Source organism: Grammomys surdaster, unplaced genomic scaffold (assembly GCF_004785775.1).
Source record: "Grammomys surdaster isolate TR1022 unplaced genomic scaffold, NIH_TR_1.0 165, whole genome shotgun sequence".
Taxonomy (NCBI): domain Eukaryota; kingdom Metazoa; phylum Chordata; class Mammalia; order Rodentia; family Muridae; genus Grammomys; species Grammomys surdaster.
Window position 1 is genome coordinate 18255511 of NW_021604613.1, and position 25750 is coordinate 18281260.

The 25750-nt window shown below is 42.2% G+C and overlaps 1 protein-coding gene across 2 annotated transcripts in view; it reads right to left on the minus strand.

Annotated features, from left to right (window-relative positions):
• Positions 1–25750, minus strand: part of Plekhm3 (pleckstrin homology domain containing M3) — a 143180-nt gene that overhangs the window by 44996 nt on the left and 72434 nt on the right. For both annotated transcript variants that reach the window (XR_003711224.1, XM_028765811.1), the window contains exon 5: positions 23410–23473. Coding sequence is in view for 1 of the 2 variants with exons in the window: in XM_028765811.1 (XP_028621644.1) it covers positions 23410–23473 (64 nt within the window). In the remaining variant the exon portion in view is untranslated. The remainder of the gene's footprint in view (positions 1–23409; positions 23474–25750) is intronic.

A 25750-nucleotide genomic window follows, 5' to 3' on the forward strand; every position in this document is an offset into this window, starting at 1 on the left:
AAGAATGTAGGAATGGAATTATTTCAGGAAAAAAAAAGTATTTAAAACTGAGATCTTTATGGAGGTGACGTTAGTACGATCTGGTGAAAAGACCAAATCCACAGAGGGGCACTGGGAATCTTTGTATGCACATGTGTGTGTGCAGAAGCACATGTACAGGTGAGCTTGTGTTTGACTTGAGTGTGATCAGAGGACGATCCTGGTGCTACTCCTCAAGAGCCACTAATCTTTCTGTCTGAGATAAGATTTCATACTAGTACCCAGGGCTTACTGATTCAGCTACATTGGCTGGCTAGGACACACCAGATCCATCTGTTTCGGTTCCCTAGGATGGGGATAATAAGTTTGTACCACCATGCCTGTATTATTATTATTTTTTACATAGGTTCAGGGTTTGAACCTAGGCCCCCAAGCTTGCAATGGACTCTATCAATTGAACTATCTCTCCAGCCGGGGGAATGTCTTTGATAAAAGCACATGGGGATTCCAATAGGGGGAGAGAAAGAGTGTAACTTACAGGTGAAAAGTCACCACAAGTATATTAGAGTGAGTTTCAAAATGCTGGATAATGACAGGGTTTCCAAAACTTCAATCATATAAATGGTCACCATGTCACAGCTGCATCCCATGTATACAATTTAGTCAATACTTTGTTGAAATTAAACAATTTGGGTACTTTAAATACATTTATTTAAAATAAAAGTTTTCTATGAATATCATAAGTCAAAAGCCATGAAATCAAGCTGACCCTGAAAGCACCTGAGCCCCTTTCTACTTGCTGGCCCCACTGTTGACATCAACTCTATTGAAAAGGAGGCCATCAAATATCAAAGATTCAAATCCTACCAGCACCAGAATGAAATCTGATTTAACCTGAAGAATGGAGAGAAATGAAAGACACCTTTCTTTCCATAAAACATTTTAATCCATATCTAAAATGATTGTAACAACTCATAGTGTGGTCAGCAGTCGGTGGAATCAGGGACACCCCCTGCTTACTTAGAAACTAGGAGTGCTGCTGAAAACAACCTTCCTGAACCTAAATTCTGAACTCTGAATGGACTAAATGGTGATCTAGAACAAGCCTCTCTGCTAAGGTTTTCATCTCTAAAACAAGAATAACAACAGAATCCAATGAAAATCCAATGGATATATGTGATTATTACAACAATCAATAGCATAAATCAAATTATTCTTATTATCTCCCATTTTAGAAACACTATGTCAAGGCTTGGTCTAGGCTATGCTAGGCTCTTTCAGGCATACAGCTGCAGAGAACATCTTTAGAAAAAGCATATTGCTCTAGAATGACAACAAGCATTTTGCTCAAATTAAAACAGAACAACACGTTACACATACATTTAAAGTAACTTACTGTGAACTTTACTTTTAAGTTTCTGCCATGCCTCATGTACCTGATAAATAAATCTAAATTATATAGTTTTGTCTTTAAATAAGGCACAGCACATGGCACATTTGACATACAAAAAAACCTCATACCACAGATCAGAATCTTAGCTTTAAGTTGATACTTAGGCAAACAAGGCTATTAACTTTTTAATTATGCAATCAATATCTTGTCTATTTAGAGTAAACAACAGAATTAACATAGGATTTAATCCTCAGAGTGACTACATGTGTTAAATTTGAATTCATATTATGAAATACAGTAAAAGAGTCGGCCATCAATAAATCATTGAATAAAATGCCAACATCAAAAAGCATGAGTTCTAGGGGCTCCTAAGATGGATTAGTTGGTCCTGAACAAGAAAGACTTATATTAACATATCCTAAGCTGTTGCCTTTCATGTATCTCATCCCTTTTGTCCCTGGAACTATTTTTAGTACAGCAAGAACAAAGGAGTTGCCAAGGCAGTCCAGTAGGAAGCGAGGGTATTAATTCAGTAGGACTTGGTCAAGGTTAGGGCAGGAGACAGCAGGCAAATACATATTTGCCTCATTAAACTCCAAGACAAGGTTGTGGGAATTTATAGCACTTTCTAGGTCATTTTGAGGGGCTACCTTGATGGCGGTCTCATTCAGAAGGTTCTGGATTATAAAACTGTCTTCCTCAGCCAGTTTCTCCATCTCTCTAGCATGCTTCTTGGCAGTATCTCCCCTTCCTGTGCTCATGGCTAACTCTTCTTCCAGCATCTCGTTCACTTCAGCTCTCTCTTCGTTTTGAAGTCTGCTTTTGCAAGTCCAGATTGTTTTGTTTCTTCTAGGAGTAGATGATGTGACCATCCTTGCTTGCTCTTTCTGCAAGTCCCTCAACTTTTCTATTGAAATGAATACCCATCATTAACTCTGCTTCCTTAAATATGTTACCTGTCCTTTCCTGCTTTTCTTCTTTCTCTCACCGAGTCGCCAGTACTTTTTCAAGTAATTCCCTCACTCTAATTCCATTATGCCTATGAATGACAAAATGACCAGATCCTGAAGTAAATTATATTCTGTTGCCGTGTAGGCCACATTTTCTCATTTTCTTTGTGCCATTCTCTAAGGACTTTTTTCTTCCAGAGGCTGAATATTTTAGGATTCCAAAAGGGAAGAATAAGTTCCAGTGTAACACAGTTCATTTTTTTCTCTGACTTGTCAACGTGTTGCACCTAGACTAGGTACCTAAGCAAAAGGAGTGTCCCACTCTACGCTTAACCATTAGCAGTGTGTGGCTGTTGGAATGAGAAATACCTTTATAGGCTTTTGTATCTGGACACTTGGTAACTGTTTGATGGTGCCGTTTGGAACCGCAAAGAGGTGAAACCTCGTTGGAAGAAGCATGTGACCTGGAGAGTTTACTTTGCTTCTAGTTCCCTCTCTCTCTGCTTCCTGTGTGTGGTGAATACAGATGTGATCGCTCAGTTCCCTGTGCCTCCTTGCCATGCTTCACCGTTATGGACCTCTATGGATCTGCAAGCTTAAAAAATTCCTCTTTTCTATAAGTCACTTTTGGTCATAGTGTTTTATCATGGTAGAAAAAAAAAAAGGAACTACTACACAGAGGCTCTAGCCTTTAATAAGTTATATAACTACTTATAAATGGTTTCTAAGCCGGGCAGTGGTGGCGCACATCTTTACTCCCAGCACTTGGGAGGTAGAGGCAGGCAGATTTCTGAGTTCGAGGCCAGCCTGGTCTACAGAGTGAGTTCCAGGACAGCCAGGGCTACACAGAGAAACCCTGTCTTGAAAAAAAAAAAAAACGAAAAAAAAAAAAAAAACCAAACAAACAAAAGGATAAATGGTTTCTAAATCCTGGGGTTAGTTAGTTGACTCTTCAGATTTGTCCTGTTATTTCAGTGATCTGAATTGAAAGTAAAATATATTTTTGAAATGTCAAATGACAAATCAGCAGATACACTTACAAAGAAGCTTCAACACAGGGTGTCTGTCAGATACTGTACCTGACATCAGGGCTGTGAGTAAATAGAGTAGGGCCTGGCCTCCTGTTTCCTACAGTTGACATAAGTCAAGGTAAAATCATCCTACTGAGAAGGTAGGCCTAATTCATCAGGCTCTCCTGTTAACAAAAGCTATTCAGTATTGAGTTTTGATATACATTTAAGAGTGGACAGAAGGAGGTTTCTCAAACACACACATGCACACATGAACCCAACCCAAAAGATAATGAGAATCATCTGTTCTGCTCTCATGTACAAACCTATAATTTATGGAAAGACGGGGGGGGGGGGGGGAAGTCCCTTAGGAAGCATAGCCAAGTTCTGTGGTGAAAAATTCAACTGTACTCATAGCTCAGACTGGAAGAGGTGGGGGTGGAAGCCACAGGAAAAATAACACGTCTGGGGCAGTCAGTTCTCCCTTCTCTTGGGTTCCAAAGCCATTTGGGGCCAAGCTGCCTTCTTGCCTTCCTCCCTCCACCCCAACCTTTATCTATCCCCAGGCCATTACTTTTTCTTCTTTTTAGGGCAACTTACACCAGTTAGTTGGACAGCAATCTTGTCTCAAACAAACAAGAACTGAAGTTTGGTATAGTGCTCACAATTCTTACCTAAGGTGATTTCAGGAGAATACATCATAGGGCATCCTATAAAATATGTAGATACAATCAAGTAAGAATGTATCTGAAGTAAGTAAAAATAAAATGGAGTTACCAAAAATTTCCAAATTTTGGAAAGGAGATCACTTATTTAAATACATGATAACGCAAATGATAATTTACATATCCATATTTGTATACACCAACATATAGAATAACTTGTCACTGAGAACACACTGAGTTCTGATAACAGAAAAAACAATCCCTGATTTAAGGGCACAGTGCTGTTAGCAATGCCACTTCACTGAATATCTTTTTTCTTTTTCTGGTGCTAGGGATCAAACTCAGGATCAAGAATGCTAGGCAGTCATAGACACACACTTGACCGCTGAGCTATGTGCCCCCTGGCCCTTGGTCTCTTGAGGTGAGGTCTTAATTTATAATCCAAGCTGTTCTAGAACTTTTTCATCTCCCGGGATCTCTCCAAATGCCTGATCTTCCTGCCTAAGCTTCCTGAGTCCTGAGACTGTAGGTGTGTGTTATTATGTCTTGCTCACACTGTTGGATTTTTAGTTCTGCTTTGCTTTTTTGCTTATTTTCTACTGGGTCAACACTGCTTCATACTAGTGTTTCTAAAGGGAAAGTGTGCTGCAGGAGACCAACTGTTGCTTCCACTAAGCGTCCCTGTGGAAGTACCAATGGTTTCTGTTGGGCCATATGAAAGCATTTTTATAATATTTAACTATTTACTAACATATAGCAATAAAAATTCAATTCTTATCAGTCATGTGGAGTAAATTATTATCCATGTCAGAGACAGAAATATGGGGGATGTAATCTAGAAAAGACTGGAGTTGTGCTGGAAAGGGGGTATAGTGTAAATATCAAACCATGTACCTAGAGATCTCTGGTGTAATGTTTCAGACAATGTCTAGAGTCCATTAGTATGTCCTTGTTGTTCACAGACAGTTTAACTGGTGACCAGAACAAGAAACATAAGCAAAGAAAGAAACCATGGTCAGATGGGCTCTGATGAAGGAACATTACAGTGCTACAGGCCAAGAGGTCGTTTTTTCACATCTCAGAGGGGACTTCCATGAACAACACTAAGGGCATTCTCTGTATTGCTAAACATTTCACTCAGCACCACACACACAGGCACATCACTTAAACTCACACCCTGGTGAGGTAGGATTTATGGGAAGGAAAATGAACTGTAGCAAGTTTAAGCATACTTAGGCTTACAGGTTGGCTGAGGGGCACAGCTGACATTCTCATGCTGTTCAATTTCAGAAGCTATGACCTCAGCAACCTTGCTAAAGTGCCCCTCAGCAGTCATGCTGAAGCAAGCCCACACACCAGGGTTATTTAAAGATTTACTTGAAAGCCAACTATTTACTTGAACTCAGAACCAAGTAGTACTAAAGAGAATACAGAGATTAATGACAGTGTTCCACTCACAAATACACAATAGCATAGCTGGAAAGAACGAATGGCCCCTTCTGAGTTCATTTCCATCTCTGCTTTCTTCCTGGAGTGACTCATTCTACTCTGTATTTTTTGGGCATTTCCTTCTGCCCAAGCATTATTCACAGTAGCATAACCAGGAATGGCAAGAGAAAGACTTGAATTCTAGGCTGACCCTTTCACTTACAGACTGTTTTAAAAGAACTGGGTAACTTAGATGACATTTTCTTCTGGGAAGCCCTAACAGGAGCTTTGCCAAGAACCATCAAATTAAGGCTGGCATGATAGTACTTGCCTTTAGTTTTGGCACTTGAGAGGCAGAGTCAGGTGGATCTCTGTGAGTTCCAGGCCAGCCAGGTATACATAGTGATTTCCAGGACATCCAAGGACACAGAGTGTGACACTGCATCTGCCCATATACACAAAAAGAACCAGCAGGTTGTACCCTCTACATTTTTGCCCTGTGACCTAAAGACCCTGCTAGGTATGAGGGGCTAGTGTGCCTTTCTTCAGCACATCTTTTTTTTTTTTTTTTTTTTTCAGCACATCTTCATTTCAACCATTTTACGTGTCCTAATTAGTTTTGGTTAGTGACTACACCAGTTTTCTTTCTATACAGCTTCTCTCTTGCTATTTCCAAGTGACAAAAGCTGGTTTTCCCAGCTAACAACTGCTGGCCATGGTTATTTCTTGGAGACTTCAACTTCTGTCCTCGTCTGAGATGACTTCAGCCCTGTGGTCCCCCTTCCCTCACTACCCTTGATGGACTGAAAAGCTAGCTCTGAGGTCTGAAATTTCCCTGCCTCCTTCAGCCTAGGAAGCTGAATCAACGTCTCTGTCCACCCTCTCATTATCCCATTCCATCCACCCCACTGCCATCAACAGGGTGGAGACTCACTGCTTAAAGTGTGCTGAGGGGAAAGCCAGAAGCAAGAAACTAGAATAACTTGCTTCTGCTAACAAAACAAACCAGAAAACACAGTGGGGCCAAGACCTCACATTCACTGCGTTCCAAATCCTTCCTTATCCCAAGGAGACAGACTGCCTGCCTCTCTAGTCTAAGCTCAGGCAGTGTGGCTTAAGCAAACTCACAGAAGGAATTCAAACCTCAAGATCCATTTTCAGCTTTCCCCAGCTACCCCTATGCCTTCATACCCTTATTCCATCTTGCCCAGGCAGATATGAAAGCCTAAGTAAAGACCACTGTGTGTCTTACTGTACAAGCACATGGATGCCCCTGTGAGCTAACTCCTGGCTGCACTTCTCATTCCACAGAGACAGAGGAAGCAACAGCCAGTTTTGGGTGGGGGTAGGGGGTGTTATCTCTATATTAAATTAAACTCAGATTTGCTTAGGACTCTAGCCAACTTATGCCACAACTATTTTGGCCCCTCTTGCCACCCCAAAGCTTTTGTGGCCAAATGTATCATTGTGCTGCTGTTTGACTCTGTGTGCCAGCAGGACTCTGGGCCAGTGCCAAGTAACACCCTTCCCTTTTCATATTTGGGGATAGAAGGGGAGAGCTGCTAATTCCTTTTGTGACCACCAACTCAGAGCCAAGTGACCAACAATTTGGTAAATTATATACACACCTAAAATGTCAGCTGCATCAGAGATTTTGCTTTTGGTCCCTCCAGAAGGAACCTTTAGGCTGTCGGCAATTCTCGAAGAGTTGTGTTTTCTAACCACATTCTGTGGGAGGGGTGCTAGCTGAACTCTAGACATATGCCAGTGACTCCCACCAACTCAAGGGGAGGGAATTAAAGAGCAGTCAGTTAAAAATGTACACACAGGGAGCAAGGGGTGGAAACCCTGACATAAGTTGTAAATACAGAATGTGACAACCCCAAACTTTTGAAAAATAAGAACTTGAAGCTTCTTAAATACATAGAATTAGTCTGTTTTCCTTGTAAACCACAATATATTTAGTAAGTGACTCAGGTGCTTTGTTCTAGAATTGCTGGTTTTTATTGGTACAGACAGAATGAGAATATCTGATCACAACAGCACTATTTACAACTGACCTATAAATAATACTGGGGCTTAAGGCCTATTTAGGGGAACTGGGGCAGGAAAGTGGTCCTGATCAATAGGATCACAATGTGCCCAGAGTCTCCTTGAACACTGAGTAGAGGCTGGCACTCTCTAGCTAGTGAGGGGTGTGTAAGCCTAGTTCTATCTCCCTTTGACCCATTGTTTCTGTCCGCGCCCAGGGAAAGGCTGAGGGAACTCCAGCCTGGCTGAGGAGGTCTTTGTTTCTTTAGCAAGAGGATCTTGGTAGCAGTTTGTTACTACAAAGGAAAAGGTTTGGTGCTAGAAAGAAACAGTTGAACATGGTGGTTCCCATTTCTACAACTCAAAAGGGACTCTTTCAACTGCCGGGGTGAATTATGAAGCTGACAGTAGCCATTCTTTATGTTTTGAAACATTTGAAATATTTCACATAAGACTGAGAATAATGTAAAGTGTTGGCTAGAGCAGGAGAGCGTGAGTCTGAATTCCAGCTCCTCCATGCCAGCAGGATGGCCTTGCGTAAGTTCAGCTCATTGGTAAAGCACGGATAATCACAGTACCTATCTCAAAGGGCTCTTCTGAGGATCAAATGAGATAATCCATGTAGATTTAGAACAGAGACTGGCCTAAAGTCAGTCCTCTAACATAAAAGTAAATGGCATTTGTTGAGCACACAATAAAGAGGAGCTGTTAGTAATCTAATTGTTTAGTACAGCCTTCTCGTTTTACACACAAAGATTTTAAGCACCAGAGATCTTCCATGACTTGGTAAAGGATAAACTGTCACTGTCCTTGTGGGTCATGGGGTTTTGGGACTCTCTTTCTGTTCTCTTATGACCAACTATGAAAGGAAAATTAAATGAACAGGCCCTTTGCCTTCAGTAGGACTGTATCTTAGCAACTCAGGGTATGAGAAGGCCGAGAATGCTGGCTTCTCTGGCTCCTGCCTCTTGCTGCATGATCATTGACTTGTCCCTGAAGGCAGCAGGCAGGGAAGGTGAAACTATGAGCAGTAGTTTTATTACCTCCAACTGCCTTACCTACTTTCTCCCTGTCCCCTTGACCTCTGATCCACTCGGGAGTCCTGTCACTATCTTCTTGCTCTCCTGTATTCTCCAGTCTTAAAATCTTACCCCATTGCTTCAATGTCCCTTATATCACAAGTTCCTAAGAAGCCCATCTCTTACACACCAGAGCTGCAAGTGGCCTCTGGCTCCTTGCTTTTAACCCCAGGAAAATGCCTACTCCTTCACTAGTTAACTGCACCAGATGTCATATTATTTTAATAGCCTATGTTTGAGTGTTGGACATTAGTTTAACTGCCATTGGATTGGGGGGGTATAAATAGGACTTATTTTTAAGGAGTATATAAAGTTGCCACAGTCTTGTGTCATTTAAACATTTCAGTCACCAATGCATGAAATGTACAATGGCAGCCCTGTAAGATCCTAGCTCCCAGTGAGCTAGCCATCCTAGTTTGTACAAGGACTCTGCATTTGCATGAGGAAAGTGATACATATCTCAGAACATATCACCTCAGTTACACAGATATCTATCTCCAGTTTAAGCAATATAGGACAGTATAACATGCACATTAAAGACAGTCCATTGTAGTTGATATTGATAATAAACAACTGTTACTCATTTGTATATTACTCTATCATTTTTAATCATTAGAATGATTTTTACTTTAGAGGGGGAAAAGGGTTTCCTGTAAGAGTATGCTGTGTCCTGTCAGCCTCAGCATCTTTTGATGTTGCTATGAGGCCACATGCTGGTTGACCTGTACCAAACAGGTTTGTCTAGGTATCCTCTATGATGTTTACAGCAATGGCCTGCTTAACAATGAAATGCATTTCTCAGAGCCTGTTTGATACAGGATGTAAGATTATCTACTTACTGAATGTGTTCTTTTTTCTTTTCTTTTTTTTTTGTTTTTTTGAGACAGGGTTTCTCTGTGTAGCCCTGGCTGTCCTGGAACTCACTCTGTAGACCAGGCTAGCTTTGAACTTAGAAATCCACCTGCCTCTGCCTCCCAAGTGCTGGGATCAAAGGCGTGCGCCACCACCACCTGGCTCTGAATGTGTTCTTACAAGCTGTCCTTCAGACTGTATTTGTAACAATACTTGAAATTGCTGCTTATTGACAAAAAGCTAAAGCAGCTGACTTCTGGCACATGGAAGTCTTGCCATTTGCTCCTTAGAGTCAACAGTGTTTCCCTGACATTCAGGGGTCTGGCTCTTTAGCTCACTGCTGCAGCTGGCTGTTCTGTGCAACCTGGCTTCGAAGCCCTAGAGACAGATGCATGTGAGGTGGCTTCCCCATTTCAGTAACTTCTCCAGAAGCTTAAAACCAGGCCCTGGGAGCTGGAAGCGGCTCTGTGTAGCTCAACATTTCACTAGGACACGCAGGAACCGGGAATAAACATAAAAAAGTTCCTGTCCAAGATGTGTCTAGCGATCCTTGGCTTGGGAAGAAATTCCGTGTAAAACTGAGGCTGGAAAAGGGAGGAGGTGATTCTAAAAGAGATGTACTGAATAAAGTTGTCACACTCAGATATCATATATCTTTAACAGAGGTTAACAGGGTTCAAAATAATCCCTACCAGTAAGTTAAGTTAAAGAGACAGGAGAGAGAAGGAAAGGGAGAACGAGAGAGGGAGAGAGAGAGAGAGAGAGAGAGAGAGAGAGAGAGAGAGAGAGACAGATTCAGCTTTTACAGAGGGACAAGAAATGGCAAGGAAGGGGCTATATCCAGAGATAAGCCTTGTTTCCACTTCTGACTAAGACTTAATGGAACCATGCATTCAGGGAGATGTATGGAATTTAAACACAATTCAGCATGGAGAAATTCTAAGCCTAAAGGCCCTTCAGGCCAGCTCCTTTCCACCTCAGTGTTAAAGGAAGCTAGAAAGCCAATTACATTCACAGCAGGGCCGCTCCCCTACTGCAAGACAAGAATGTACCACAAATTCTATGTGCGCTTTACAAGCTAGTAAAACTGTAATTGCAGGTGGGAAGAGACAAGGTTGCCTTTTGTTTCTGCCAACATCTCGGGCTGCTGAGCTTCTCTTACAGCAGCAGAAACAGTATGGTCTTGGTGGTTTTCCGTGAGTACAAAAATGTGTCTTCTATAATTCTATAAAAAGCTGCTTTTTGTGATGATTGAAAAAAAAATACCTGTGCATAAGCTACAAAAGGGGTATTCATCCTTCCGAGAAATGGGTGTGGAGGATGCTCACCTTTCTTAGCAAACACAAACTCACCTTTGGCATAAGCTCTGAAGACCATTTTGTAGAGAAGAGGCAAGCTGATAGCAAGGTCACAGTACCAAAATCACTCTGGTGATATGCAAAGGAAGTGTATCATCTTAAAGGATGGCCACTCTCCTTGTTCATTTCCTTGTGGGCCCACATGGAAGTCTGGTATAGGACCATGCTGGAAGCAGGGGGTGTGTGCATACCAGAGTTTTTCTACCAATGTGTCACTCCATATGGTGAGGCAGCAGAGATTACCCTGGGCTCTTCTGATTAACATCCCCTAGAGTTTGATGGGCAGAACTGAGATGCAGCAACACAGCTTCTGCAGTGATGGTTGCAATCGAGCGTCTACAGATGGGTGTCTCAGGGACACTGAAGGAAGGTCCAGAGAGCCACTGAGGAGTCAAGGCTCCCTCAGCACACAAGTGCTGTTATGTACAGCATGAATAAAGAGCACATCTTCCAAAGCCTTGTTTGTTAGGCAGACTGTATCATCCTACCACTGAGCTTTGAAACTTCCTTTCAGAGTGAGTAGCATCTTCCCCATTTCAGAGATAAAGTTCCTTTGGCACAATGGAAGTTCCTTGACCAAGGCCCTTTGACCAAGGTGTATCTAGGTGAAAGGGCATTTGAATATGGTCAGTGAACTCCAAAATGTGAGGGAGGAAGCACTGTGGTACCCAGCCCCCATCCGATGCCCAATAGTGGTTATCATTACCCTTTTGGAGACCTTTGCTCTAGGCAGAAACTTCATCCCTCATACTGGTGTGTTGGTCTCCTAAAAGCTCCTGACGGCCAACTACAGTTTGGTTTCTATTTAATTTTCTACCTCACAGAGCAATACCAGGGACAGAGAGGCTGCTGATACCTTTTCAATACGATTTATTAACTTCAGCTATCTGGACTGTGGAGCTTTCTTACTGCCACCTGACCTGTGTCTTCAGCCTTCCTAATGTTTGCACTGCTGCCCTGACCTTGCAGAGTGACCTGGAATAGCTTTCCTATTTCCTTGTGTGTGTCCACTTCAGAGCCAGGCTGTCAGCCTGGGCAAGCCTGTCAATTAGTATCTCAAGGGTTTGGGATGGAGTCTGCAGCCCATTGAAGAGCACAATCTTACACTAACCTCCAAATTCCTTCTCTTAATTGAGCATTCATTAGTTTGCAGGAACAAAGGCAGGCATTCTCTATTATAAAGCAGAGGTCAAAACTGGTGGCTGTGTTTTGTTTGGCCTGCAGAGTGTTTAAATATTGAGAAATTTCACATAAAATACGGATTTCCGGCTTCTCTCAGAAACTGGACAGAGCTGGTGACTCTAGGGGCTACTGAATAATAGCTGTTCCCTCAGAGATGCTCTCAGGTTCACTGTCCCAACCTGAAGGCTCACTTCTGGCCACTTCAGTTAGACTCCACTGTCAGAGTCTCTGCAGGAATCCCAGCCAATGTAGCTCTGTTCTAAATCTGTATTTCTCTCCTTTACAATGCTGATCAGACTTGTGAGGCTGCCACTCTGAATGGCTGTCACGTTAGCATGCACTTGGTATCCTGGGGCATCGGTGGTACTAAGGGGGCTTTCTACCCAGTTCCTGGCATTTGTCATGAGTGCTTGGTACACGTAAGTCTTTAGCCACTTTTTTCTGTGTAGGTGAATACATGAATGACTCTCAGGAATACATCATTCTGTGACAAGAAACCCATTCGGCAGCTGATGCTGGGCTTAGGAATGTTTCAGTAGCTTGTGTACTACCACTGCTGCCACCTATACCTTCTGCTACAAAGATCACCCCCACTGTCACAACTGATCCCTAATCTTACTTAAGATCCCAGGAGCAAATGCATTCATGCTTTACTGAGACTTAATGAGAAGTTAAAAACCAAACAGCAATGAGAAAAGCTGCCCTTGTCGGCCTTCTCATTTTCCCTCAGAAGACAGATGTACTCCTGCTGAAAGCAGCAAGCTGTGAGTACAGACTGAATTATAAGCCAGGATCACAGGCAGACAACAGTGTCAGCTAGGACAGTGTGCTAAGTGGCTTATAGGGTTGCCGTACTTCCTAGTTCCTCAGAATACTGCAAGTGAATAAACTCTGTAAAGGGCCAGACTTCCTGAGGCCTTCAGTACCTGATTAGAGAGTGCCTTCTGTACTTTTCTGGTGTCCTTGAAGGCCAGGTGAAAACATGCTTGGAGGCTGGCATTTGGTACCAAGGGGTAAAATCCTACGGACACCACCAGGGTGACTGTACCAGGAAGAGCCACTAGTCCCTCCCTGAGAATGAGCCCCTCAGTTGTTCCACGACCCATACATAACATTTCTGGGCTATTTGTGCTTAATACACATTTGTTGAAGGAATGAATGCATACAGAGGAAATGCCCAGCCAGGGGTCTGGGAACAGAAAACTGGGCTCATGCTTCTGATGCACAAGTAGAAAGTGAAGATAACAAACCCCACTCTTTGCAGCCCTGGGCACACTGGAATCTTTTATTCCTGAGAGGAATGCCACCATTGAACTCATTCTGTGAATGTTTACTGAGACAATTGCCCAAATAATCCTTATGCACTAAATGGAGTATTCTTCAGGACTGTCATAGTTTGTGATAATTTTTCCTTCTGCCTTTAGTGATGGGAATATTATAACTCATGTCATAGAGGGCTATGAGGTTTCCAAACCAAAGAGCCCCTTCCCATCCCCGTGTGCCTGGTCCGCATCGACAGGCCCTGAATCTGAGTTATAATCTGCCCCTAGGAGGCCTTCCCTGACAGCCAAATTATGGGGAGGTTCCAATTACTATTGCTGCATAGCAAATTACCCTCAAGCTAGTGGCATAAAACAGTCATGTTATTATGCCCACAGTCTACAGATCATGAGGGACAAGGCAGAGGTGGTTTACTCTGTTCTAAACTACTTGCACACTCATTTATACCTTCAGCTAACAGGACATGAAGGTCAAGACTGGAGTTTTCCTTCATATACCCAGTGGTAGACAGTGGCTGCCAATTCAGGCTCAGCTGGATGTCAGCCACAGTGACTACATGTGGTCCTTCCATGGAGTACCTTATAACATGATGGCTCCTGCCAAGTCTGAGGCTATACTACCTTTTTAATACCTTGGCCTTGAAAAATCACATAGAAAAACTTTCAGTGCCATAGCCACCCAGCCAGATCCAGGGAAAGGAAGCCCCACCTCTCAATGGGAGTAGGTTATTGACAGGTAAGAAAGCCCCAGGGGACAGAAGGTAGTGTTCATCCCCCTTTACAATCTGCCACACCAGGCTGGGTGTGTTTCTCAGTCATTCTGTACTCAAATACACTGACACAAAAGGAGGGAAGCATGCCTGATTCTTCTGGCATCCATGGGCACTTTTACATGTGGCATACACTCCAACATACACACAGATTTCAAAAGGGCCAGAGCTGGCAAGACAGCTCAGTGGGTAGGAGGGCTTTTCTGAAGCCTGATGGACTTTGGTACTGGAGCCCACACAGGAAAAGAAGAGGGCTAACCTCCATAAGCTGCCCCCTGACCTCCACACACACTGTAGCAATACGCTACAGAAGTAAAGAAGAATATTAGAAATTAAAGGTAACCATATATATGTCACAAAGTACTTTAGGGGATTAAATGTAAGGGCTGCACAGATGTGAGGTGGTATTATTAAGGAGCAGGGTAGTTTATAATATGCTTATATATACTTTACAATGTGAAAAGAGAGGGCTGGGGAGGTGGTAAGTAAAGTGTTTGCTTTGCGTGAATGCAAAAGGCCTGGGTTCCGTCCTCAGAGGCCACATAAAAAGGCTGGTTGTGGTGGTATGACTTGTAACACAAGCACCACAGAAGTAGACACAGACAGGTCCCTGGGCTTGGTGACCAGCCAGTCTAGCCTACATGGGGAACCCTAGGCTACCAGTGAGAGACCTTATCAAAAAACATGAAAGAAAAACAAAGAAAACAAACAAACCACTAAAACTGGACAGTACCTGAGAAATGACACTGGAGGTTGTTTTCTGGTTTATATGTGCACATACATGAAGACACATGAACATACACAAACAAATGAAAGAGAAAAATGGAGTCTGATTCTTCTCTTTGGTTTGCTAATAGCCCGCATCACTGGAACATGTGTTAGCAATTCTGTTTTAACCATCAGAATATGGCAGAACTGACAGCAACTGGACTTCCAAAGCTGGGCCACACAGAAAGAATAACATCATCTACCTCTTACTCTCTCAAACCATTCTCAGGCCAGCTATCATATCATGAGGACTCCTTAGGCATCCTATAGTGTGGACTATGTGGGCTAAGACAAGAGGCCTCCCACTAACAGTCAGCCCCATCTGCCAGCTGTGGGAGTAGCTGACACTGCTCCAGCTGGTGACCACAAGCCTCACCCTGTGTACTCCTTGCAACCTCAGCTCTACTGAACTTCTCAGGAATTCCTGGCCCATAACAACCCTGAGAGACAATTCCTGTTCACTCTTGTGTTAAATTGTATGTTTGGGGTAATCTGTTGTATAGTAATAGACAATGAATACACAGAAATACTCCCTACTAACCGAATATAGCATGAGGGGCTCTGCGGCCTCTCTGCTCATGTTCCTGGTGACACCTTTTGTGTGAGGTGTCAGGCTGGGCAGTCAGGCTATGGATAGCTCAATAATACTACTGGCAGCAAGTGTTCTTTGGAAATAGTCCTTAATGAGTCCATATTATGACGGATTTTATATAAATGGGAAACAACACAAAAATCGCCACTAATACAGAGATGATTGAAAATAAGTAGGAGCCAAGGGTCCCAGGAAAGTGACTTCAATACTGACTGGCCGCCTTCCCATTCTGTAGCTGCATCCTCAGGCATTAATGGTGCTTGTGCTGAAGGGGCTTATGGGTAGCTTCTGGACCACAAGTTGAGCTCTCTTCATCTGGGTAATGGGAGTTTCTATCCAAATTCATACAAAGTCATCATTCTGAGCTGGTTTTTAAAAAATTTTTATTAACTCTGTACTTAGATGTTAACATTTTTTCTGCTACAATCCTGTTTCAGCTACAATCTCCCCACTACTTTAATGCATCTGTGAACCACACTATAGGTGGGCATGTGCTAGGACTAACCAGCTAGCATAAAGCACAATCTTCACCACTACCTTCTTATTTACTTGCTTTATTCCCTTTAGCTAATGGTTCCTATCAACAAATCACACACACACACACACACACACACACACACACACACACACAAAGAACTAAACTGAACTGAACTATACTAAACCAAACCTAAATTCAAAAAATGCAGTCATTTTGGTCAGTGAGAAGCACAGACTGAAGGCTTCTGTGCTTCTGTTCTGGATCTAGGACTTGTACATGGTACTTACCATTCTGTCCCTTCCGCTTCCACCCAGGATCATAACAGCCTGGAGTCTGAGAAGGAGGCATGAATTGTCCAGCACCTACTCAAGAAACACCTGCTCTCTTGAGACTGCCAAGCAACAGGGCCTTTAAAGAGTAACATTCAATCCCTTCCCACCATCTCAGAAAAAAGCCTTTGAGGAAAGAAGGCACATTCATTTTCTAAATATTCATTTGCTTAAAAAGCATTTTCCTAAATACCTTCTGTTTCCCCCTAGTTCATTAATTGTGTAGAACAGCCATGTAGAGCAGTTAACAGCTTTACTGATGTCTTAATGACAGCTCACTCCTGCCATGTCCCAGAGTGTGTCCAGGGCTCTCTAAGGCGCAGTAGCTACAGCAGACCCGTGCACTGGCTAGGGAGCAGCACAGGCGAGCTGTCACGCTTTGTGTTTCTGCTTGTTAAATCTCAATGCTCCTAATTAGTTATTCTGCCCCATAATGCCTGGGTGGACAATGGTGCAGGGATCAGGGCTGCTGAGGCTATGAATACAAGTTCCTCAGCCTCCTGAGGCTTGGGGACTGGTGACTTGGTTGTGGGCACTGAAGCACTGTGTTCCTGCTGGCTGAGGACTCAGTGACATCAACCCACACGTGAATAAAGGTCATCACCTGTTAGTGGTTTGGCAGAAGGGCAGCTGCCCTGAGTGCCCACTTAGGTCTTTCCTTTGTCTACTGCCTCTGAGAAGAGTGCCCACAGAGAACAACACTGTGAGTCTGTTTGCTTGGTTGGGGGGCAGGGCACACAAAGTGATTCACCAAATATCCTTGAAGAATTCAGCAGAACATATCTTCAAAGACTGGCCTTGAACTGCCTTGGACATGGCCTTTTTGTGAACTTACTAGCTACAGCTCTAGGGAGCCTCTGAAGTGGACCACCAGATACATTGTTCCTGTACAACACTTCTGACAGACATTTATGTCACAGTGATGAATAGGGCAACTCTGCAAAATCTCAGCTGAGAAGTTTGCCATACAGGGACGTTTAGTCACTATTCAGAAAGACTGAAAAAATTAGCTAGGCTTGGTAGTGCATGCCTGCAATCCCAGCACTCTGGAGGTTAAAGCAATATGCCTGGGTGGCATAGCAAGACCTGTCTAAAATACAAACAAAAAGTGGGCAACATTAAACACCTCACAATTATCTTGATAGTCAAAAGCAGAGATTAGGGGGCTGAAGAGATGGCTCAGGGAGTAAGCACGCTTGCTATGAAAGGACCGGCTCTGAAAGGCTCAGCGTTAGCCAGCCTAGCCTGAATGGCAAGGTGCAGGGTTAGTGAGAGAACCAGGTGGAAATGGATAGAGGCAGACACCTGACATAATCTTCTGGAATATGTATGCACGTACGTGAGCATGTGTGTACGTAGCCACTCCCCCCACATGCATCCCTTCCTTCCTGTCTATCCAGCCACAGATTCACTGAATATGCACATGTGGTGTGAGATGTCAGCTGTGACTGTTCTAGGACACTCTGGAGAGGTACTGCATTTGGCTGCAGCTCGGTCTTTTCATGACCTCAGGTCTTCAGCCCACTGCCCCTTTCTTTGGCACCCTTCCCATTCACAACTCTATTTTAAATTCTCAACGTTTCTATCTCCATTCTTCACTAAGAGCAATCTATTGAGCCAGGTGGTGGCACACAGCTATGGTCTCAGCACTTGAGAGGCAGAGGCAGAGGCAGGGGAATCTTTGCGTTATAACTGGTCTGGCCAGCCAACCAGAGTGAGTTCTAGAACAGCATGGTTACAGAGAGAAACTCTGCCTCGAAACACTACAAAAAAAAAAAAAAAAAAAAAAGTAATCTATTGAAATGTCTGAAATATTTCTTCCCGAAATAACATGCTGTTTTCAATGTGTTAGTACCATAAATGAATGCATGGTAGCATAATTATTAATTTTTCTCACTATAATTTAAAAGTAAGTTCCATTTTATAAAATTTGGAATTCAGGTAAAGTAGATCATGAAGAAAAGGTCCCTTAAATTGTCCCATGAGAAAGGTTTGTGAGGGGTGAGATGCTGGGCAGAGGGAATGGGCGAGGAAGGGCTACACTATCCCACTCCCTCACCTGGGACCATCCGGGATCCTTTCTCTTAACCACACATGACTAGAATCACTGAATGCTTAACTTACAAATGTCCTGAAGGTGAGTAACACCAGAGCAAACAGTGAGTTGTACGTATTTTGGGTTTTGTTTCATAGCACAGGTAAAAGGTCACTCTGCCCTAGCCTTTCAGAAGGAACTCTAGAAGAATTATCTTCTTTACATTCTAGTGAATGACATATTCAACCAGGATTCTATCTGAATCCATACAAACAGCTACTGTCCAACAGAGACTTTCATACACTCATGGTCTGTTGGTAAAATGTGGAACCTTTTAAATCACTGTCAAAAGAATCAGGTGGATAGAAGTAAGGGGCTGGCCTTCTACTACTCACGGGGAACAGGGGAAACCCAAGGGAACGGAAATGTGGTACTGTAGCTGCAATCTTGTTGGATACATTCTTATATTGGATCTTTCTTAAAGTCTTCCCATGGATTCCTGATAATGCTGGATACATTGAAAATAACAAAATGAGGGCTGGAGAGATAGACCAGTATAAAGTGCACTTGCTGCTCTTCCAGAGGATCTGAGTTTAATTTCCAGCATGTACATGGTAGCTCATAACTGTCTTGTAACTCCAGTTCCAGTATATCTGACACCCTCTTTTGGGATCTGTGGGCACCAGACATCATATGATACACAGATATATATGCATGGAAAACACTCATACACATAAAATAAAACAACAAAACAAATTCTATTCTATTCTATTCTATTCCCTCCTCTCAAGGTATCAAAAAAGGAAAAACTCTTGAAAGAAATTTCCCTATTAAAATGTCCACTTTATATGCCCACATGTTCACAAACACTTATTGGCTGCCTGCTTAGCCTTTTAGCCTTTTGAGAGTTTGAAAAATACTGTGTACTTCCTAACAGAAAGCCTCCCCCCCCATATATGTCAAGAAACAAACAACAAAAAGCATCCCAAACAAAACAAAGTGTCCCACAAAGACCTTCAATAGCAAGGGCTGGGAAGGTGCCCAGCAGCTGAGAACTCTTGCTTCTCATGTAAAGGACCTGAGTTTGGTTCCCAGCACTGATGTTGCATGGCTCAAAACCACCTGTGACTACTGCCCCAGGGGATCTGACATTCTTTTCTGGCTTCCGTGGGTATTGACACAAACACATATACACACAGAGATATACATAGATATACAGATTTTTTTTTTAAAAAAAAGTCTTTAAAATAAACTAATATATATATTTTTCTTTGATCCAGATCCTTACTATGTAACTCTGGCTTTCCTGGAATTTTCTCTGAAGACAAAAGTGGACTTGAACAAAGAGATCCACATGCTTCTGGTCTTGAAAGCTGGGATGAAAGGCATGTGCCACCACCTCAGCCTGAATACCATTTTCTAAGCCCCTTTTGGTTGACAGAAATGCATTTGGAATCAAGTTTTAAGAAATGAGTGAGTTGAGCTGGTGCATCCTAGATCTCATAGGAACTGGAGAACCTTTGCCTGCCCTAATAGCCACTCCCTGGGCCCTGCCGTTAGGTCAGAATGATCCTTGGCTCTATCTTCATATGCTCCAGGACATGCTGCCAACTGACTAGTCACATAATGTGCTGGACAACTGCTACCTTTCCATGCATGTAATACCCAGAGAGCAGTCTAATCGGTCACCGGTGAAACACACAGGCCATGAGGACTTAGCACTGGCACTCTCTGTGCCAAGAGCTAGCAGGTGATTTGCTCTTTGCTAAACAACTGCCAACACTTGCAATTTATTCCCACATACCCAAGTATATCATAGTAAGAATGAATACACCCAAAGGTGTCAGAGAATTAAAACTAATTTCCCAAATGTAACAAAAGGTGTATCAGGTAGCTAAAAGTCTTCAGCCATTGTTGACTGAGTATATTTGCTAAAATTTTGAGTACTATTATAAAAATAAAACTTGTGAGGGGGTGCGATATACCATTTTGGTACCAGAATGTCTTTAGTATCTTTAAATAACATTAATGCTTTGCGTACTACATACACTATTTTAAAATATGCATGAATATCAGCTTCCTCTTTACTATATCTATTATCGATTTTGTGTGCATGTGTGTGAGAGGCAGTGTGTGTGTGTGTGTGTGTGTGTGTGTGTGCAGCACACACATGCACATATTCGTCTGCATGTGCAGGATCAGACAACAGTTGGTAAGTTTCACTCAGTTCTCGCTGTCCACTATGGGAGGTCCCAGGGATCAAATGCAGCTCACCAGGCTGGGCAGCAAGCGCCTTATCCTCAAGGCATCTCACCAGCTACTGTGCCTATTAGATTATAACTTTCTTTGAAATTTTCTTAAAACAATCAAATTTAAGAGAAATTTGTAAAAAGGAATATGTAATTGCTTAGGAGCCATGACTGCTCAATAATTTATGAATTTCTCTTTTTCTCACTATAAAACATACACCTAAAAATTCCCTTTTCTATAGTTATTGTATAAAATAGAAAAGTTTGCTTTTATAGAAGCCCTTAAGAGGAATGGGGAGAGGGGAGGACTGGGAGGAGAGGGGGTCCAGATACTCGGATATAAAGTGAATAAATAAATAAACAAAATAAAGAGAGTAAGAAATGGGAGAAAATCACTGACTATAACACTCCTGAAGCTGACAAAGACTGGAAGGGAGAGATGGAGATGGCTCAGCTCCATGGGTAGCCAGGAAGGGCTCCTGCTTTCCTGATACACTCTTTTAGAAAAAAAAAGATAGTATTGTTTTTCTGCTCCAGGTCCCTTCCCTTCCCTATATCTGAGAACACTTCAGACCTAGAAAACATACTTGTTATTTGCCCAGAAACCAAAGGGAGATGGGCAGGGGTGCTCTTCAGAGCTGATAGCCAAGATACAGACAGATCAAAAGCTAAATCCAATTTAGTCTACCTCAGGCTGAAACAGTGATTGAATTAAACTTCCTCTAAATATGATAAGTTTGGGCTCTTAAAGCCAGGCACAAAGAAGCAGGTTAGAGCACGCTGCTACACAAATGGATGCACTGAGCTCTAGCCCCTGCCCACAGGGAGTTTGATAAGCTGGTGACGGCTTCTATCACTCCACTGCCCAGCTGAAAACTGATTAAGCTACTTATGCAGTTTGGGGGACTAATGGCCTGGCCCACCAAGAACACCACTGTCACTGACTTAAGTAAGCTGCGTGGCATTTATGGTTTGATTATTGCAAGAAGGAAAAAGAAAGGGGCATGTAGGGGAGACAGCAGGGTACAGGGAAGCTTTAAAAAGCAGGCTCCATTATTCTAAATGGATATGCTACTTTGACACCCTAAAATGACTACCGAATTACTCTTAATTCTCTCTTCATCTGACACAAAACTCGTGTTTGAAGGGCCTCCTTAAAGGGGAGCTACTCTATTTTAAACCGCCTTTATAAGAATGTTTGGTGCCTTTAAACACATGTCTCAATGGTAGTGTGTGGGCCCTTAGCTACTATGGACCAGACAGACTGCTAAGAAAATAGATAGATAACAGTATACCAGAAAATTCAGTCAATTCTCCCCTATAATATCACCAGGTGACTTTAATTGGAGACACATCCCTCTGCACCCTGGCCAGCAGCTTCTGTGAGGGCTGGCCTACGCCGGAAAGGCAGGCAGGTCTGAAGGAGCAAGTAGGTCTAAATTTGACAAGAAGCATAGATTAAAGCTAGCCTTCTTTCAGGCATGTCCAACTAAATGTTACACTATTTGTTACAAATGACAATGACCATTAAAGTCTTAAATTTTTAAATTAAAAAAAAGACATACCAGAACCTTGAAAAGTAATTTCAGTCTGAGAAGTGAGCACAGGACATGGGTAAGTTTTAAAGCTGATCTCACTTCTTTTGGGCAAAAAACCAAAAAACCAAAAAAAAACAAACAGTGAGGAAACAAAGACAGATTCCCAGCAGTTTGAGGTTTCTAAAGTTGTCACAATTATTTTCTGGTTCTTAAAAGAATAAGTATTTATTTAGGAAGTAAAGTTAGTGTTTTCATTCCGTGTCTGACAGCTTCTTAGGCAGTGAGTAAGACTGGTTTAAATGATTAACCAAAGCTAAGCAGACTCAGATCTCAGCGCTGAGCACACAAGACCCTGGTTTCTTCCTGGCTGCTAACCTGTCAATCATTAAAAGTACAAGCACTAACAAAATCCTAAAGGCTGGTTTTGCCTCTCTTCTGTGCTCTGCTATGTTTTATTAAACTATATCCAACTGTTAGATTTCGGCATCTGAAGGCTTTGTGCATCCACTCACTGCCTTTCCCATGTCTTTTTTTTTTTCCTTCACATAATTTTTAGTTGCGATACTCACATCACATAAAATTCATTATTTTAAAGAAAACAGTCAATTTATCTTCAGTATATTCCCAAGGCATCATCACTATCTAGTTCAGACCTGGACGAGATCCCACATCCATTGGCAGTCTCTGCTTACCTCCATTCTTTCCAGAGCTTGGAACCACTAATCTCTTTTCTGTTGCTATTAATTTGCTTATTGTGGACATGCCGTTTAAATAGTTGCAATGATAGATATTTCGTCCTACCTGCATTCTTAACTTAGCATGATGTGTCAAAGGCTCATCCATGTAGTAGTGTGCATCACTATCTCATATCTCACTTCTTTTTATGGCTAGATAATGTTATATAATAATGACAAACAACATCTTGTTCAACCATCTATCAGTTTATAAACATCTGGCTGTTCCCCACTTTTTTCTATTGTGACTCATGCTACACTTGGCATTCTCACAAAGGTTTGGTATTATTTGCTTTGGGGACCAGTCTTGCTATGCTAGCTATGAAGCCCAGGATACCTCAATCTCCTAAGTAGCTGGAACTGCAACCCCCTCCCTACCCATTCACGGTCAAGCTTTCATAAACTCTTGGGCATATCGTTGGGAGTAGAATCTCTGGGTTATATGGAGCTGCTAAACTGCTTTCCAAAGTGGCTATTCCACTTAACGTCCCCAGTACCAAAGTCTGAGTGCTCCAGGGACTCCACATTCTTGCCAGTATTTGTCATGGTCTCATAGTACCTTTTTTATACCAAATCTCCCCCATTCTGAACAAAAATTAGTTAATTGTGAAGAAATTACGGCAATGACAGATTAATTCAGTACCCAAACCACAATCCACAAAGTGACCTCTGACAGAAAATGAAAATGAAAAGCCCTCCAAGCACGTACCTGCTGCAGGTCAGCAAGAGAGTACAGGTGGATCTGTTGAAGAAGGTATTCTCTGGGGAAAATTCTGGAAACAAAGGCATATACACAGTGACCAGTGGCGCCATAAGACACGTTTCAGTTAAGTCTTATTCAGAACCCCTTTCACCTCTGCTTATGTTCCCAACCCTCTGAGAACCCAGCTCTCAAGAGAAAACCTCCCTTTCCTCTGATATGTTGTTTTGGAAGGTAAACACTATAAATAAATATGATTTTTCATTTCTAATGTTATCTTAAATGATATAGTATTATAGGCCACATGTGATTTTTGTTTTGTTTTTGTTCTTTTAGTTTTTGGAGATAAGGTTTTGATATGTAGCCTTGAACTGTGGCCTTGAACTCGAAATCCTCCTGCTTCAGCCTCGACAGATACCAGGATTATAGGAGTGTACCACTATGCCTGTCCTGCTGCTGGTTTTTCATACTAGTTATGTCACTAACAAACTGTGTCATCTTACATCTCAAACAGCTTCTATGCTTGTCCAGCTGCTATACTGTGTAACAAGGACAACTGAACTTGCTGGCGCTAACATCAGTGTAGGTATAACAGTAATGTGCTGGTTTGAATAAAAATGTCCCCATTTTCCTCCAATAGGCTCATGTTTAAATATTGGGCTCCATTTGGTAGAATTGTTTGGGAAGGATTAGGGGGTGTGGGCCTTGTTGAAGGGCCTGTTGTCATGAGAGATAATCTTTGAGATTTTAAAAGAATCATGTTATTCCCAGTGCGCCTCGCTCCTACCTTCTGCTTGTGGATCAAAATGTAAGCTTGCAAGCTATTCCAGCTGCCATGACTTTGCTCTATTTTCATGGACTCTAACCCTCAGAACCATAGGCCCAATTAAATACTTTCTTTTTATAAATTGCCTTATTGTTACAGCAATAGAAAAGTAACTAATACAACTGTATGTCTAAACTAACTAATTTTAATGTTAAGGAATATTAGAATGGCAACTTAGAATCACCTATGGGCAGGGGATAGTTCCACTGAATGTCACATTCATGATATATTCTCTTAAGGGCACATTGAAATTAACCTTTAGATTTTGGGCACAGACGGTGACAATAACATAAAACTGTAAATTGACACACTTCAACAAATTTCACTTGCTGTTGTTAATGTCTAGGACAGATGACTGTGAGTGAATTAAAAAAAAAAACAAATCAAAACCAATAACAACAATTGTGAGCGAGCAGCTCCCAAGAAAGAGAGCAAGGTAGAGACAAGAAACAACACATACACATGCACACGTACATGTACACACATGCACACACACATGGTAGAGAGTAGTATACACCTGTAATCCCAGTACTTGGAAGGTTAAAGAAGGAGAATCGTGAGTTGGATACCAACCTGGATAGTGACACTGACTCAAAATAAATAAACAACAAAAAGGAAATACTATATATTCAAACCAAATCCAAAGACAAACTCACAGTTGTTAGTATTTTCTCTCTGTCTTACATGGTACTATAAGTGTATAACCAATCTTGTGGTTGGTTGTGAGCCTTAGCTTTTAAAGGCTGTGCTATCTTTCTAGCTCTAACTTGTATTCTAAATGAAACCCCCGATTTATTGAACTAACATTTATGACTATCCTTTAGATGCTAAGCATGAGGAAGTCTCAGTATCTGAGTTCAAGAAGCATGGAATGAAGTATAGCTGAAGGATATAAACAAAATGATAACTAGACTACACACTGCAGAGAGGTGATATTAAGAGCGATGTGTGGGGCACGTCCTTTCAGAATGGCAGATCCCAATTCTGGCTACCCATCAGAACCACTGGGGCAGTTTTAGGAAGTGAAAGAACACACACATAGGTAAAGAGAACAGGAAACAGTGAAGGCAAAAATCCTCCTATTACTAGAACAACCAAGGGTTAGAAGCTCGGGCCTAAATATGTAACTTGCTGGGGAATTCATTATTCAGTCTGTTAATTAAGGACAAATTAGTTACCAAACTCATTAGAGATGAATATGTTCAGTATTTTTAATCCATCTAATGCTGATTAAGCACATATTACATACCAGGCACAGTACCACACTACTGAAGAAAAGGGTAATGGATCATTGGACAAAGCCTTGGCTAGTGGAGGACCAAACAGCCATTCTAGGTTGGAGCTGTAGAAATGGAAGAGCTCTGTTTCAAAACACAATTTCATCCAGAGACCAAGTGCAGGGCACTGCATTCTAGGAAACTGAACTTGGGTCCTGAGGCCAGGCTCCTTCATCTCTAATGGACTAGGGCTGACCTGTAGCAGGAAGCAGGAAGCAGGAAGCAGGAAGCAGGAAGCAGGAAGCAG